Here is a 14,348-nt window from a genome sequence, read left to right as displayed (position 1 = left end):
AATATGATTATGGTTATGAATATGAATTAGATCGGATATTTATTAAAAAAAAATATAAAATTATTATTAGAAAAATACTGAAATTCATAATATTTATTTAATTATAACGGTGAATAACATAGATTTTTTTTCATAATATATATTAAATTATATGATTTATATTACTATTCGAATACAAATAATTGAAATATAAAATTATATTTGTATCCATATTCATAAGAATATTCGAATATAAAATATTTATATCTAATTTTTCTAATATAAATTGAATACTAATCGGATATTGTCCATATTGTTTGACCCCTATAAGACAAAAATAAATCTGCTGTTATTTCTTTGAGATAACGGACCTGTTATTCTTCATTCAGCCGTTCAATTTTTTCATATGCAGATCTCAACAAAAATACTTTCTTATATTCGAATCTCAACGAAATTGAACGACTTGATGAAAAATAACAGGGTCATGTTATTCCTTTTATTCCAAAGGAATAACAGCAGATTTATTTCCCCTGCAAGGCGGCCTTGGCATTGCCATGGTCCGGGGCACAAATTATTTTTTAGATCTTACATTATCCTCCATACCCCTTTGACTCAAAATAATCTGTAAGGTATACTCTATAAACTCAATTTCCCTTCCATAAATATAGAAGACTCAGCACAATCAATTAATCGCGCTGGAAGGAACGAAGTCAATGCAGTGTTTATGCTCAAAGAATTCGCAATCTATACTATTAACATAATAGTAATATGTAATATGCTACAGTTCAGTTAGTATGACATTAGTATCATATGACACTAATTTTAAAATTTATTAGATAGATTTTAAACGATAAATCTAAACCGTTCAAATTGATTTATTATATAAGTGATGCGTTTAAATGCTAATTTTATATATTTTCGAGTTATTTTATAACAAATCAAGAGAAAGAAAATGTTGAAAAACAAAAGGCATTAAAATTAAATTAAAAACTCTCACATTTGACCCATTGACTTGATAGTAAATAAACTCGAAAAATTATAAAATTTGCATGTAAACGCACAACTAATAAAGTAAATTAGTTTGAATTTTTTATTTGAAGTCAATTCAATAGATTTTAGAATTAGTGTTATATAAATTGAAATGATATTAATATCATACTACCCGGACTCGCAATATTAATGTATACTATTAACAAAATAGTAATATGCTATTAATGTTAGAGACCTATTCCTTTTATAGCGGACATCACCCGCCACAGAAAATTCACATTCCCTAACAGATTCTCAATTTCTCATTATCAACACTAGTTTTCTTTTATTTTAAACTTTCTTTTGGTGTACCTTTTCATTTAAAATTAAACAAATCATTACAAAAAATTAAAATAAATAACACATCGACCAACCCAGCGTGAAAACTTCTCCTCCTTCCAAAGGTTTCTAATACCAAAATATATATACTCTTTCTCCGCTATTCCCGTCCTCTCTGTAATCAACTCGCAGTCCAGACTCCAGCGAGAGATTCTCTCTCTCTCTCCATCCGAAAGATTCCTTTCCATTTATCTCCTCGCCTCTGTTTTTTTTTTTTTTTTTTTTTTCACTCGTATATATTACTAACATACTGCCAGGCGGGCTATTACTACGCCTTGATCTCCCCACCTCGCCACACCCCTTGTCTCCTTAGCTCCGCATACTGACACACAACCAATCCTCTCTCTCTTCCTCTCTTTTAAATTCTATATCTGGTCTCGCCATGAGAGGAGGAGGCAACTCCGCCTCCACCAGTCAAATGCGGAGATGCGTCTCTGATCAATATTTAAAGGGTAAGGTTCTCAGCAGCACCGGATCCTCCCCAGGGAGCTCCATTAGAGGATCCGATAATGACTCTGAGGAGTTTGTTGAGGTCACGCTTGATCTCCAAGATGACAATACAATTGTACTTCGAAGTGTTGAGCCGGCCACAGCTGCAGCTGCTGGAACGGATCCAGTATCAGAATCCACTAGCACCCCTGTCTCATCCCGATCCACTACTACCTCAAGGACTCCTTCAATCAGGCGCACCTCCTCTTACAAGCTCGTCCAGTTCTCACAAGAACTGAAGGCCGAGGCAGTGGCGAAAGCAAAGCAATTCTCTCAGGATTTGAAGGCGGAGTTCAAGAAATTATCGCGAACTCATAGCCATGCTGGTCCTGCCGGTGCCAGTGAATCTGGCATTGAGTCAGCTCTGGCGGCCCGTGCGGCCAGACGACAACGGGCACAGCTCGATAGGACAAAATCAGGCGCTCACAAGGCCTTGCGTGGTCTCAAATTCATCAGTGGCAGCCGTGCCAATTCGTGGGCCGAGGTTCAACGCAACTTTGATCGGCTTGCCAAGGACGGATTCATCCCCCGCTCTGATTTTGCACAATGCATTGGTGAGATGATTGATTTTTTTTTTTGTACTTTGGTGATTTTGTTTTACTTTCGTGTTCTGAGAGTTCTTGTTGAATTGAGAATAGGGATGGTGGAATCGAAGGAATTTGCATTTGAACTGTTCGACACATTGTCAAGGCGAAGGAGGACGAAGATGGATAAGATCTGTAAAGAGGAGCTGAGAGAGATCTGGTCCCAGATCACAGATCAGAGCTTTGATTCCAGGCTCCAGATTTTCTTTGAAATGTATTAATTGATATTTCAATTATCCTTGTTTTCTCCTACTGCATGTGCATCAATGGAAGTACTTATTAGTTTTATTGATTTGGAAATTTTCATTTCAGGGTTGATAAGAATGCGGATGGAAGAATTACAGAAGCGGAAGTGAAAGAGGTACGCTAACCAGGCATGGTTCGTTCGTTTTACATTTTACTTTGCAGAGTTGACCATTAGAAATTAACTTTTTACTATAGTTAGACCATTAAATTTCTTAGTGCTGAATGTAATTGAACAAGACATGTATCATGTATGAATAATAGCGTGTTATAAACCATGGAACTCATTAATGATCCCAGGTTAGTAAAACTTGACAAGATACGAGTTCACCAACTCCAAAAATTAGGCGGGGGCGCGGGGCTCACGAGCAATAAATTCTCTGAAAAGACCACAAACGAAAATTTGGCAGTTTTGGTAGGCTTTGTGGGTATATACGAAATTTTCGTAAATTTTGATAAGAGACAGCTTTTGTAATTCTAGGCTTTAAATGTTTTGAAAAGTATTGTTGGCTCCTTTTTTGTTTTGTAAATTACGTGCGGGGTCCCAGGCAGCTTTTGTAGTTTCTTGGGGATTTGGGCGTAAGAAATATTTCCCAATATCCCGTATAAATCCAAATCCAATTGCAGTCGTTGAGCGAAACGAGCAACATCAACCATTTGTTATTTTGTTACAAAGCAATAAAGATTAAATTACATTTTCCACCCTAGGATCGAAATCATAGATATCATACATGTAGTTGGTGAGGGGTATTTTCAACATCTTACCCAAAAGAGATAAATTGGCAGATTGACTGACTCTTTCTTTATTTTTTTCAACAATTGCTCGACTTTTTTGGGTCTCAATGTCAGGCAAAGTCTGATACCTGTTAAATAATCTAGACATTATTTATTATCACCAATGAATTTTAATATTGTTCAGAGACTTTGAAGAAGTCTCTCTAAATAAAATTTTGTGATTTAATATAGTTGATTTGACAAGGTCTGTATGAATATTATTTTTCAGATAATAATGCTCAGCGCGTCAGCCAATAAATTGTCAAGACTGAAGGAGCAAGCGGAGGAATACGCAGCACTTATCATGGAAGAGCTGGATCCAGAAGGCCTGGGTTACATTGAGGTCTTGACACAATAAACCCACTTTATTTTATTGAATATATAATCCGTATATGAAGTAATATATTAAAGAGGAGAAATTATTTGATAATGGTTATTTTAACAACTTAATGATTTTAAAAATATTAAATATAGTTAAAAATTGAGAAAGTAAATATATAAGTATATTATTGAATTATATAAATAGTCTAACAATTAGATTTCATACAATTTACATATTTGTCTGATGATGCTTAAAAATTATTAATTTCCGAACATTATAATTCTAAGTCATTTGATAGACATGATACGTTTGTATAAAATAAAATATTATCAAATAATGCCCTCTCTAAATAAAATACTCAACACTTTAGAAGTAGTTGTTTCCAGAATATTTATTTATTCATTCTTGGTCGAGGTTTTTTTTTGGAAAATAGAATCAGTTTTAATTATTTTATTAAAACAAGTAATATTGATTTGTTTTTTTACAAAAAACAGCTCAATCGATCACTGGAGAGAGAATTTAAATTTTATTCTAAAGAATCTGCATTGATCATTTATACTTATTCTTTCCTCGACAGATCTCTAGAATCAGTGGAGCTGTTTTTTATAAAAAAATATTAATCAATGATGCTTGTTTTATTAAAACAATTAAAGTTGTTCTTTCAAAAAAAAAAATTTAAATTAATTCTATTTAAAAAAAAAAAAAAAATTCTTGGTCGACCTATGTCTGTCCTTTTGGAATGGGAAAGCTGATTTTCTATCTTGCTAGATCTTCAAAATTTAAACTCGTATTTTCGTTTACAAACCCCAAAACAGCGAATTGCAATCGCTTTGATAAGTCGTTGAAAAAATATGATCTTTATTTTTTTTTGTCATACTTTTCAAAATATTAATCTAGTAGTGTTTTATTAAAATAAAAAAATTTAAAAGCAACAAAGTTCAGGATATTGAAACGCAATGCAGTGAATACTTGGAAAGTTATACGTCGTCTTGAACTTTTCCCCGTCCGAGATCGACTGGGAGCTGAACAGTAAAAAAAAAAGAAAAAGCGTTCGTCTCTTTCCTGACTCTCTGTCCAGTTTCAAAGAAACGATTATTTCGTGGGGGTAAAATACAAATAGTAACATGGAAGCCAGGACAAAGCGCATTGTGCTTATGTGAAAACGCCATGTTGGTTGGGACTTGGTCCACTTGATCCACTCCCCATGTTATGCACTCATGACTCATCACTGGTTGACTAAATATTTTTTTTTAAGTTTTCCTGCGAAATAATTCCCACATTTACCTACTGCCTTTCATTTATTACATTTTTTTTGGCTTTCAAATAATCCATAAATTCTCCTATAAAATTGGTTATTAAATGTTTTGAATTATGATTATCTTTTTCTGTGGTAACTACAAACAACCATACAAAAAACAAAAACACGCAAAGCACAAGAAAGTTCTGTTTTCCCCTTGCATTGCCAAATGTGAATAATATTCTTTTTGTTAGAATAACAATGGTGCTCACTTCCCAATTCCCATAAAGCGTTGCAATTGGGAAATTGTCAGATTGTTTCCGGCTTTATCCCAAAATGGTTCTATTTGCGTACACAGATTTGTCACATGTACTGAGCATGTTGTCTTTGTTCCGTTTCGTTTCTGTTGTTTTTTTTATACAACTCGCTTTTTTTGCTTGAAGCAGAACTCCTGATACGAGAGATCACATCAGGAAAGTCCATCCTAAATTGTCTAGTACTTATTAAAGTTACATATTATAAACTTCAATAATATGTATTTTTAAAATAAGTAACTAAGACTTGATTGTAAACAGAATTTCGGGAGAATTCTATCTTCTATACTATCCCAAATATATTCACCTTATTTTTTCCAGATATCCAAAAAAATATTCTCGTTGAATAGTACTCTGGTGGAGAGTTTATTTTTGAGTAAAGGTTGGAGGTCAAATTATCTAACTATTTAATATCGAGTTTGGCTAGTATAACATCAGTGTCATTTCAACCTATATAACACCAACTCTAAAACCTATCAAATCGATTTTAAATGGTGAATCCAAACCGCTCAAACCGATCTACTTCATTAGTTGTGCATTTACATGCAAAATTTATAACTTTTCGAATTTATTTAGTATTAAGTCAAGTGGTCAAATGTGTGAGTTTTTAAGTTAATTTTAATACATTCATTTTTCAATATTTTTACCGATTGATTTGATACCAAATAAACTCAAAAACTTATAAATTTTACATGTAAACGAGCAACAAATGAAGTAGATCAGTTTGAACGGTTTTAATTAGTTGTTCGAAGTCGATTTGATAGGTTTTAGAGTTAGTGTTATATAGGCTAAAATGACACTGATGTTATATTAACCAAACTCTTTAATATCTTTGTAATATAACAAATGATTTTTTCCATTTGAGTTTCGAACCCATGATCTCTTACATAGAGACCATGTACTTTTGCCACTCCACCAAAGACGGTGGAGAGTTTATTTATGTTCCCATATTAACTAACGCACTATGATTAGTAATCTCTTTAACATTTGCCTTTCAGTAATTCTCGTTTACTTGGGCAAATGTTTCATATTTTAAAAGCTGACGAACCAACAATTTCTAACTCTAGCTCTTTTTTTGTTTTTATTTTTAAGAATAACTTCTAACTCTAGCTACTCCGGCAACGAATGCACTCGAAAAGAAAAGGCAGGAGTGCAGGACTGTTTAGTCAAATCCTTGACCTCTTCATGACTCTGGGACTCTGGGTTTCCTTAAAAGCAAAGTATTCCCATTCAATTCCAGTTTCCCACTATCTACAAACCACAACCACAAATCACACAACCACTTTTTGTGGAATTTCAATACAGAATTTTGTTTTCAAATCAAATCTCATCATCCTTTTCATAGTGGTTCAACAGCTGTCAGAAATAATCTATGAATTGAAATTGACATGCTGCACGCAACTGTGATTCTACGGTTTTTTTTATTTTTTATTTTTATGAAATTGACCTCCCTTGCTTGTCTCCTTTATTCACGTCTTACCCCACCACCAACCGCTTTTAACGAACAGTAAACTTAAATGCATACATGTGGCGCCATAAATGTTCCTTTTGTTTTAGTTCTTTTGTTTTATTCTTTGGTTTCCAAATGATTTAAGGGTTTTAATTTATTTGTACCAATTCAATTATTTTCTACAATTTTATTGTTAGTTCAACTTGGAATACTAGTCAGCTTAATTAATATATTTCAAAATAAACTGGTTTATGTATGCTACAAAATAAAAAAAATATAGCTAGATAAAATTTCGGTCTGAGGTAAAGGAGCAATATTGTTCAGTGTTAAATTTTGACCGTCGGATTAAACAAATATAAATAGGAAATGTTTAATTTGCGTTTTAAATTTGTTCCAACTTTTAGTAAGAAAATATTCCTTATAAATATGGATAACTAGATAATTATTTTTATATCATCGTCATTTATGATAGAAAACATCAATAATACAGCATAACCATCGATCAAATGAATATGAACCATCCAACAAAAACCGTGTATTGGAGCAATTTTCCAGAAAAAATATCTACTTACAAGAGCATAAAGGATAAGTTCCTTACAATGACCATTATTTTATTTTTTTACTATCATTGTGATTTTCTGAACTAACAATATATTACAATGACATACAGTTGTGGCAACTAGAGACATTACTGCTACAGAAGGACACATACATTAACTACAGCCAAGCACTCAGCTATACAAGCCAGGCGCTAAGTCAAAACCTAGTTGCGCTTAGACAGAAAAGCCCGATGCGTAAACTTAGCACCAAATTACGCTACTATTTAGAAGACAACTGGCGCCGCATGTGGGTCCTATCCCTTTGGATCATGGTCATGATTGGCCTGTTCATTTGGAAGTTCGTGCAGTATAGAAACCGATACGCTTTTCATGTCATGGGGTACTGCCTTACAGTTGCTAAAGGTGCCGCTGAGACTTTAAAACTTAACATGGCTCTTATTTTGTTTCCGGTCTGTCGAAACACAATTACATGGCTGAGATCGACTCGTGCCTCGAGATTTGTTCCATTTGATGATAATATTAACTTTCACAAGGTTAGTGCTATGTTTCTTTATTATTGCCTTCTATTTGAAATTTCAGAGAGTGTAATTTTATATAGAGGAGGGTTCAAATGCCTCCATTATGCCTCCATCTCTCTCCATCATTTTCAAAGTTCAAACAGTCGATCCGAACCGCTCAACCTAACCTCCATACTAAAATATGTTTGGAGACCAAAATTTATATTTTTAGGAATTTTTTTACTATTTTTTTAGATAGGTACAAAAATACTGTTTTTAGATGGTTCAGATTTACTGATTTTGTACCTATCTAAAAATATAGTAAAAAAATTCCTAAAAATATAAAATTTGGTCTCCAAACATATTTTAGTATGGAGGTTAGGTTGAGCGGTTCGAATCGACTGTTTGAACTTTGAAAATGATAGAGAGAGATGGAGGCATTTGAACCCTCCTCTTTTATATATACTCATGATTCAAGAAAAATCTCACAGTGCATGTTATTACCTTGTGAAATGTGAAGCATTTTATATATACCACAAAAATCATATACCCCCAGTGTGTGGAAACATTCTTCATACACTATGTACCTGCAGAATTTATAGCTTCAGCATTTTCAAAAATTGTGTGGGAGAGGGGGTTATTAGGATATTGAATATTTTTATATGTTTTGAAATCATATTATAGAATTTTCATAACTTCACTGGTTGAATGGGATAATCTTGATGTTCTACAGGGGCTTTCATGAAATTTTGGTACATTCTATAATTTACAACAAATGCATGTGGCTTTGGCAGCAGGCAGCAATTATTGTATGAATCTATTGTGTGGCCTCCTTTATTGTGAGTTTATAATAGTTGTCACTCTGTTTTGGAACTCACTATTCTGTTCATGTGTGTTGTCACCTTTGTGCTCTAACATATCACAATTTTGTTAGTCTACAGTAACTTTCAAGATGAGTCCTTGCTGTTTGCAACTCTGCTCTAGTAATACCATGCCACTAGTCACTACTTTAAAACTTACATAATCTGTCTCTTTCTGGTCCTTAGACACAAGATATTTCTTTTATACACAAGTTATGCATCCTTATGCTAGGTGGAAACATAACATTTCATACAGTGGGGACACATACTGGACCATACTGCTTGCGTCCACTTTAGATAGTTTAGTAGCTGACCTAGTGTTAGTGTGTTTCCTAAGAGTTCCCTCCCTGTTTCCCACTTATCACTACCTTTTCCTCTTACATACACCAAGAGACATCTGGACATGAAGGACATCATTTTCTAATTGAAAACTAAAAAGTTTTCTGAGGAATCTGCAGAATAAAATTAGTTAAATTTTGCAATTTAATCCCTGGATTGTTTAGAAGTACTTATTTAATTGCTAAAATAATTGTGGTGGTGAACCTATCCCCTCACTCTTTCCTTTACTCTTTTTTAAGAACAGCTTTTACAAGGAATATTCTTTTATCCTTTTATAAATAAAAGAGCTTTCCACAGAAAAACAAGCTTAGGCTATTCCAGTTAGTTGAGATTCTTTTCAATAGATAATTACTTCTTTTAATTTGTTCACACCTCAGCATCACTAGGCTACTTTATAGGCATCAATTTTGCACCAATATTTGTTAATTTGGATCTTTGCAAGATTTTCCTGTAAAATTGTGGGACTGAATTGTAAGTTGACTTCAAATTGAAGCACAAGGCCTATGTGGCAGTTGTCGCTTCTGAGCCATACTCTGCCATTGCAACAATGTGTACAAAATGCTTCAATAGAAGTCTGAATTATGGACTGTCAGCTAATGTATATTTTAAACTCATTCTTGTAACAGACTATAGCAGCAGCAATTGTGGTAGGTGTAATCCTCCATGCTGGCAACCATCTAGCATGTGACTTCCCTCGTCTGATAAATGCATCAGAAGAAAAATACGCACCATTAAAGCCCTATTTCGGAGAAACAAAACCGACATATATGACATTGGTGCGTGGTGCTGAGGGCATCACTGGGGTTATCATGGTAATTTGCATGGTTATTGCATTCACACTCGCAACCCATTGGTTCAGAAGGAGCCTTGTCAAGTTGCCAAAACCTTTTGACAAACTAACTGGGTTTAATGCATTTTGGTACTCTCACCATTTGTTGGCAATTGTTTATGTCTGCTTGGTGGTGCATGGCGAATGCTTGTACCTGATCCACACATGGTACAAAAAGACGGTAAGCTTTGTTATGTTTTGCATTTATCTAAGTTTTTGGTTTGTAGTTTAGTTTTATATACCAGTTGTTTTTTACTAATTGAAACCAAACTACGTCCTAGCCTTCTTATGTAAGTTTTACTGATAGCAAATGCTTTTCTTTTTCAATCTCCTTATGAGTTTTGTTGGTGCTGATACAGACATGGATGTATTTAGCTGTTCCAGTTTTAATCTATGGAGGTGAGCGGACACTACGAGTGCTCAGATCTGGTTACTACTCTGTCAGGTTGCTAAAGGTGTGTACAATAAAGACCCTTTTGGCATAACATTCCTCTAGGATGTCCATTCTATTATAACATTATAGTTGTGTTATGTAGGTTGCCATTTACCCTGGTAATGTTCTAACACTACAAATGTCAAAGCCGCCAACTTTCAGATACAAGAGTGGCCAATACATGTTTGTTCAATGTCCGGCTGTTTCTCCCTTTGAATGGTACATTTCTTTTTATTTCATATTATTTGATAAGGTGCAAACAGGCCTCACAATTGAAAACTTCATATTTATGATAATCATGTTTGCTATTTTCATACTCCAAACATTCAACTGCATTAAAGCTTGTTCTCTTTGCTGGAAGTATTGCATTTAAAGTCGATTTTTTTCAATAACTCTAGAAGTTCCAAAAACTTTTTGCTTTACTACTAAATAGATATTCGTATTTGAAATGCTTTTGAATATTTTAAAATTCAACTTCAAATGTGTGAATGAAATTTTTGAGTTAAAACTGGCATTTGTCATATGAATTTGTATATTGTCTCAACCATTCCTGGTTACATTTTTATTAGGCATCCCTTTTCAATTACTTCAGCACCTGGGGATGACTTTTTAAGCATTCATGTGAGGCAACTCGGTGACTGGACAAGAGAGCTTAAAAGAGTCTTTTCATTGGCTTGTGAGCCTCCTGTTGCTGGTAAAAGCGGCCTCCTCAGAGCAGATGAAAATACCAAAAAGAGGTATATTTATATTCCATCTTTTAGGTTGTTTGTTGGAAGAGATAATAAGTTATTATGATGACAAAAACTTGAAATTCAAATTCTTCTTCGCTCCAGATGGAGATATAAAGAACAAAAATAAAAAAAACCTGTATATTTGTAATTTATTGGGTCTGTTCAGTTAGGAAGTCGAAAGTAATTTGGTGGTTGATCTAAAGAGTTAAAGTGAGGTTGTTTGTCAGAAAATGTTGCAATTTTCTTAACTCTTCTTGAAAATCATAGAAGTTAAACATGCTATTTTTTAAAAACTTTTTCATTGACGTAATTTTTAACTGCAGCTTGCCAAAGCTTTTGATTGATGGGCCTTATGGTTCACCCGCACAAGATTACAAAAACTATGATGTGTTGTTGCTTGTTGGATTAGGGATTGGGGCAACACCATTTATTAGTATTTTGAAAGATCTACTCAACAATATCTTGAAAATGGAGGAAGAAGATGTAAGTTTTCTTGTTATTGTGTTAGCAACCATGATTTTGTTACTGCTAGATGCTAACTCATGCTAGCTATCCCTGTCGATTGTGGATAAAATGGAAAATGAGAACATAATATTTACTTGCATCCTATATGTAGTTGCATTTTATTACAACAGTATTTAGGATGGATTATTTGCGGAGTAACCCTTCTTTGTTTAGTATTGGATTACGGGCTTCTGTATTATATTATGTATTTCACGACTTTTACAGACCTTTAACTACTTATCTAATGTCTCTCCCTTTTTTTTTCCTAAAGGAAGCATTTGAAGATCTGTATCCGCCACTCCCCATAAACCGTGCGCATGTTGACTTGGGAACACTAATGAGAATCTCATCTCGACCAAAAAGATTGTTTAAAACGACAAATGCATATTTCTATTGGGTCACACGTGAACAGGGTTCCTTTGATTGGTTCAAGGGTGTCATGAACGAGGTTGCTGAGCTAGACCAAAGGGTACATTTTACTCATCATGCTCAATCATTCAAACTTAAGAATAAGATATAAGAAAAAAGAAACTCTGTATATTTGGTACCCATCGAGAATGCTAACCTAATAATTATACTTTTAGGGTATAATTGAGATGCACAATTACCTGACAAGTGTTTATGAGGAAGGTGATGCCAGGTCAGCTCTTATTACAATGCTCCAAGCACTAAACCATGCCAAGAATGGTGTAGATGTGGTCTCTGGAACCAGAGTATGAGCATTGTTCCCTCTTATCAATTCATTGCATTTTTTTCCTTATTTGTTTTCAATGACAAAACCATGGTGATGAAACCTTTATTTCTTTCTCTGTGTTGTAGGTTCGAACCCATTTTGCAAAACCAAATTGGAAGAAGGTTTTGTCTAAAATTGGTTCCAAGCATCCTTATGCCAAAATAGGTAATTTCAATTACAGCGATTTTTTTTTAACCAGAAAAGCACAACTATTCTTGGAGATTTAGATACTGGATCAGCTGGTTCGTTACATTAACAGACTGGCATAGGAATAATTACCTGGGAATACTAATACCATACCTGCTGGTCTGTTCAGATATACCCTACTGTATAATGCTTGATGTGAAAGCAATTGAAAATTTGGTCATAACTTCTCTAGGGATTCACTCAAATAGTAGTGGTGTCATAAGGAACCAGCCAAATATTATACGTTTATTTTCCAAATTTGCCTCAACTATACCCACTAGTCCTAAATTGTGTAATCTAGTACAATACTAGCATTTACTTTTTCCAAATTTGCCTCAACTATACCCACTAGTCCTAAATTGTGTAATCTAGTACAATACTAGCATTAACTTTTTCCATAACTGTATAACTATGATTATGATAAACAAACGTCCAAACATACACCAAATTAAAGAAACAACCTTTAGTTGCACACAAAGTACTTTTTTAAGTATAATATTGCATTTTCTTGAGGTCATTGTGTAATATTATGTTTATGCAGGAGTGTTTTACTGTGGGGTCCCACTACTGGCCCAAGAACTAAGCAGACTTTGCTTTGAGTTCAACCAAAGAGGTGTGACCCGTTTTGAGTTCCACAAGGAGCATTTTTGAGCAAATCTGCACGTACATAACTTCATAAAATTTACTATTTATTTTGTTTAGTTTTGTTGTCCATAATTAAAAATGTGCACTATAATAGTATAGGAGAGGTGATTTGTCTTTATACTTTGTTTGAGATTCGAGGGACGACGAAGAAAAGCAAAGACAAAAAGACTAAAGTACTTGGTCGAAGACAGGACGAGGAAATGGAGCCTTCTTCACCATTTAAAAAGAAAACAAACAAAAGAAATACTAATGTAAATGTACTTATAGGCATACAGGTTACGTCGTTGAAAAATTAAAAAAGAAATTATGTACAGTTTTTGGCGTTTCGAGGGACAACTGGCCCAAATAAAGGGGCAAAAAAGAGGGAAAAAGAAGGTGGAGTCGAGGTCTCTACAGCTGTTGTTTGACCTTTTTTTTTGTCTTTAAGCATGGAGAAACATTAGGCCGGGAAACATTTGTTATTTCGGAATTGAAGCGCACAAACATCTGTGGCCTGGGGGCCACTCTGAGGGTAGTTTGGTACAAGCACCTTTAGTATGTCTATGTTTCCACTTTGCAGCATTTTATGTGTATTTGTGATTTACTGATTTAATTTTATGGGAGAAAATGAAGTTTGATCAGGATTGGATAGGTGTTATTTTGGGTCCAAAAAATGTTTAGGTTAACGATTGATTTTGAAGCCATTAGTGGTTGATATATCTAATTGTATATGTATTTATCCGAGCTTGTAAACCACAAAAATAAAATGAAAAGAACATTTATTTGATAACGTCCGCCAGCAAATGATTTGGTGATATTGTACAAATTATTCAATGTTTTGGTTATGTACATCTTTTTTACTTTTCTTGGAGAATTCAGTGTAGGGGTGAAAACGGAGTGGATAATGCTAATAGCATATTCTTATCCGCAATTCAAAGCTAATACAGACACAGATACGGATACGGAGCAAATAATCTACGAATACGAATTTGATTACATATACGAAATGAATATGTCGGATAATTGAGTTGTACACTTTAAGATATAAATAAAAATATGATAAATAAAAAGTTATAATTACCTAATAAAAATAATATAAAGACAAAATAGTGTCTTGTTATTGTCTTGAAACAAGGGCTTAACAGAAGCTAAAAGCAGACTATAGTCACAAAAGTCTTCAATAGAAAAGAATGAAGAGTGAAGAAATGGAGATAAAAAAGAAAGAAAATAACGCTATTATAGCACCATCACCAATGAAAAAGATGTTAAATTAGAAACCGGATCGTATTATT

At 33.9% G+C, this 14,348-nt stretch overlaps 1 protein-coding gene across 1 annotated transcript; it reads left to right on the top strand.

Annotated features, from left to right (window-relative positions):
• The first annotated feature begins 1,459 nt into the window (after positions 1 to 1,459).
• Positions 1,460 to 13,390, top strand: LOC144546661 (respiratory burst oxidase homolog protein A-like). The gene is made up of 14 exons (XM_078295192.1): positions 1,460 to 2,390; positions 2,475 to 2,634; positions 2,733 to 2,781; positions 3,667 to 3,780; positions 7,431 to 7,853; positions 9,643 to 10,026; positions 10,205 to 10,300; positions 10,382 to 10,497; positions 10,848 to 11,015; positions 11,333 to 11,492; positions 11,785 to 11,982; positions 12,098 to 12,226; positions 12,333 to 12,411; positions 12,974 to 13,390. Exons 1-14 carry the CDS (start codon positions 1,730 to 1,732, stop codon positions 13,081 to 13,083), a joined length of 2,847 nt encoding a protein of 948 aa, XP_078151318.1. The 5' UTR covers positions 1,460 to 1,729; the 3' UTR covers positions 13,084 to 13,390.
• Positions 13,391 to 14,348: the final 958 nt, after the last annotated feature.

This window comes from Carex rostrata, chromosome 30, assembly GCF_964058835.1.
Source record: "Carex rostrata chromosome 30, lpCarRost1.2, whole genome shotgun sequence".
Classification (NCBI taxonomy): domain Eukaryota; kingdom Viridiplantae; phylum Streptophyta; class Magnoliopsida; order Poales; family Cyperaceae; genus Carex; species Carex rostrata.
This window is presented reverse-complemented; position numbering and strand designations above follow the sequence as displayed.

Bases quoted from the DNA above. Each gene is read 5' to 3' on its own strand.
- LOC144546661 (XM_078295192.1), top strand. From the start codon at position 1,730: ATGAGAGGAGGAGGCAACTCCGCCTCCACCAGTCAAATGCGGAGATGC. The intron at 2,635-2,732 runs GTATTAATTGAT...TTTTCATTTCAG, and splicing joins CTCCAGATTTTCTTTGAAAT to GGTTGATAAGAATGCGGATG. The intron at 2,782-3,666 runs GTACGCTAACCA...ATTATTTTTCAG, and splicing joins CAGAAGCGGAAGTGAAAGAG to ATAATAATGCTCAGCGCGTC.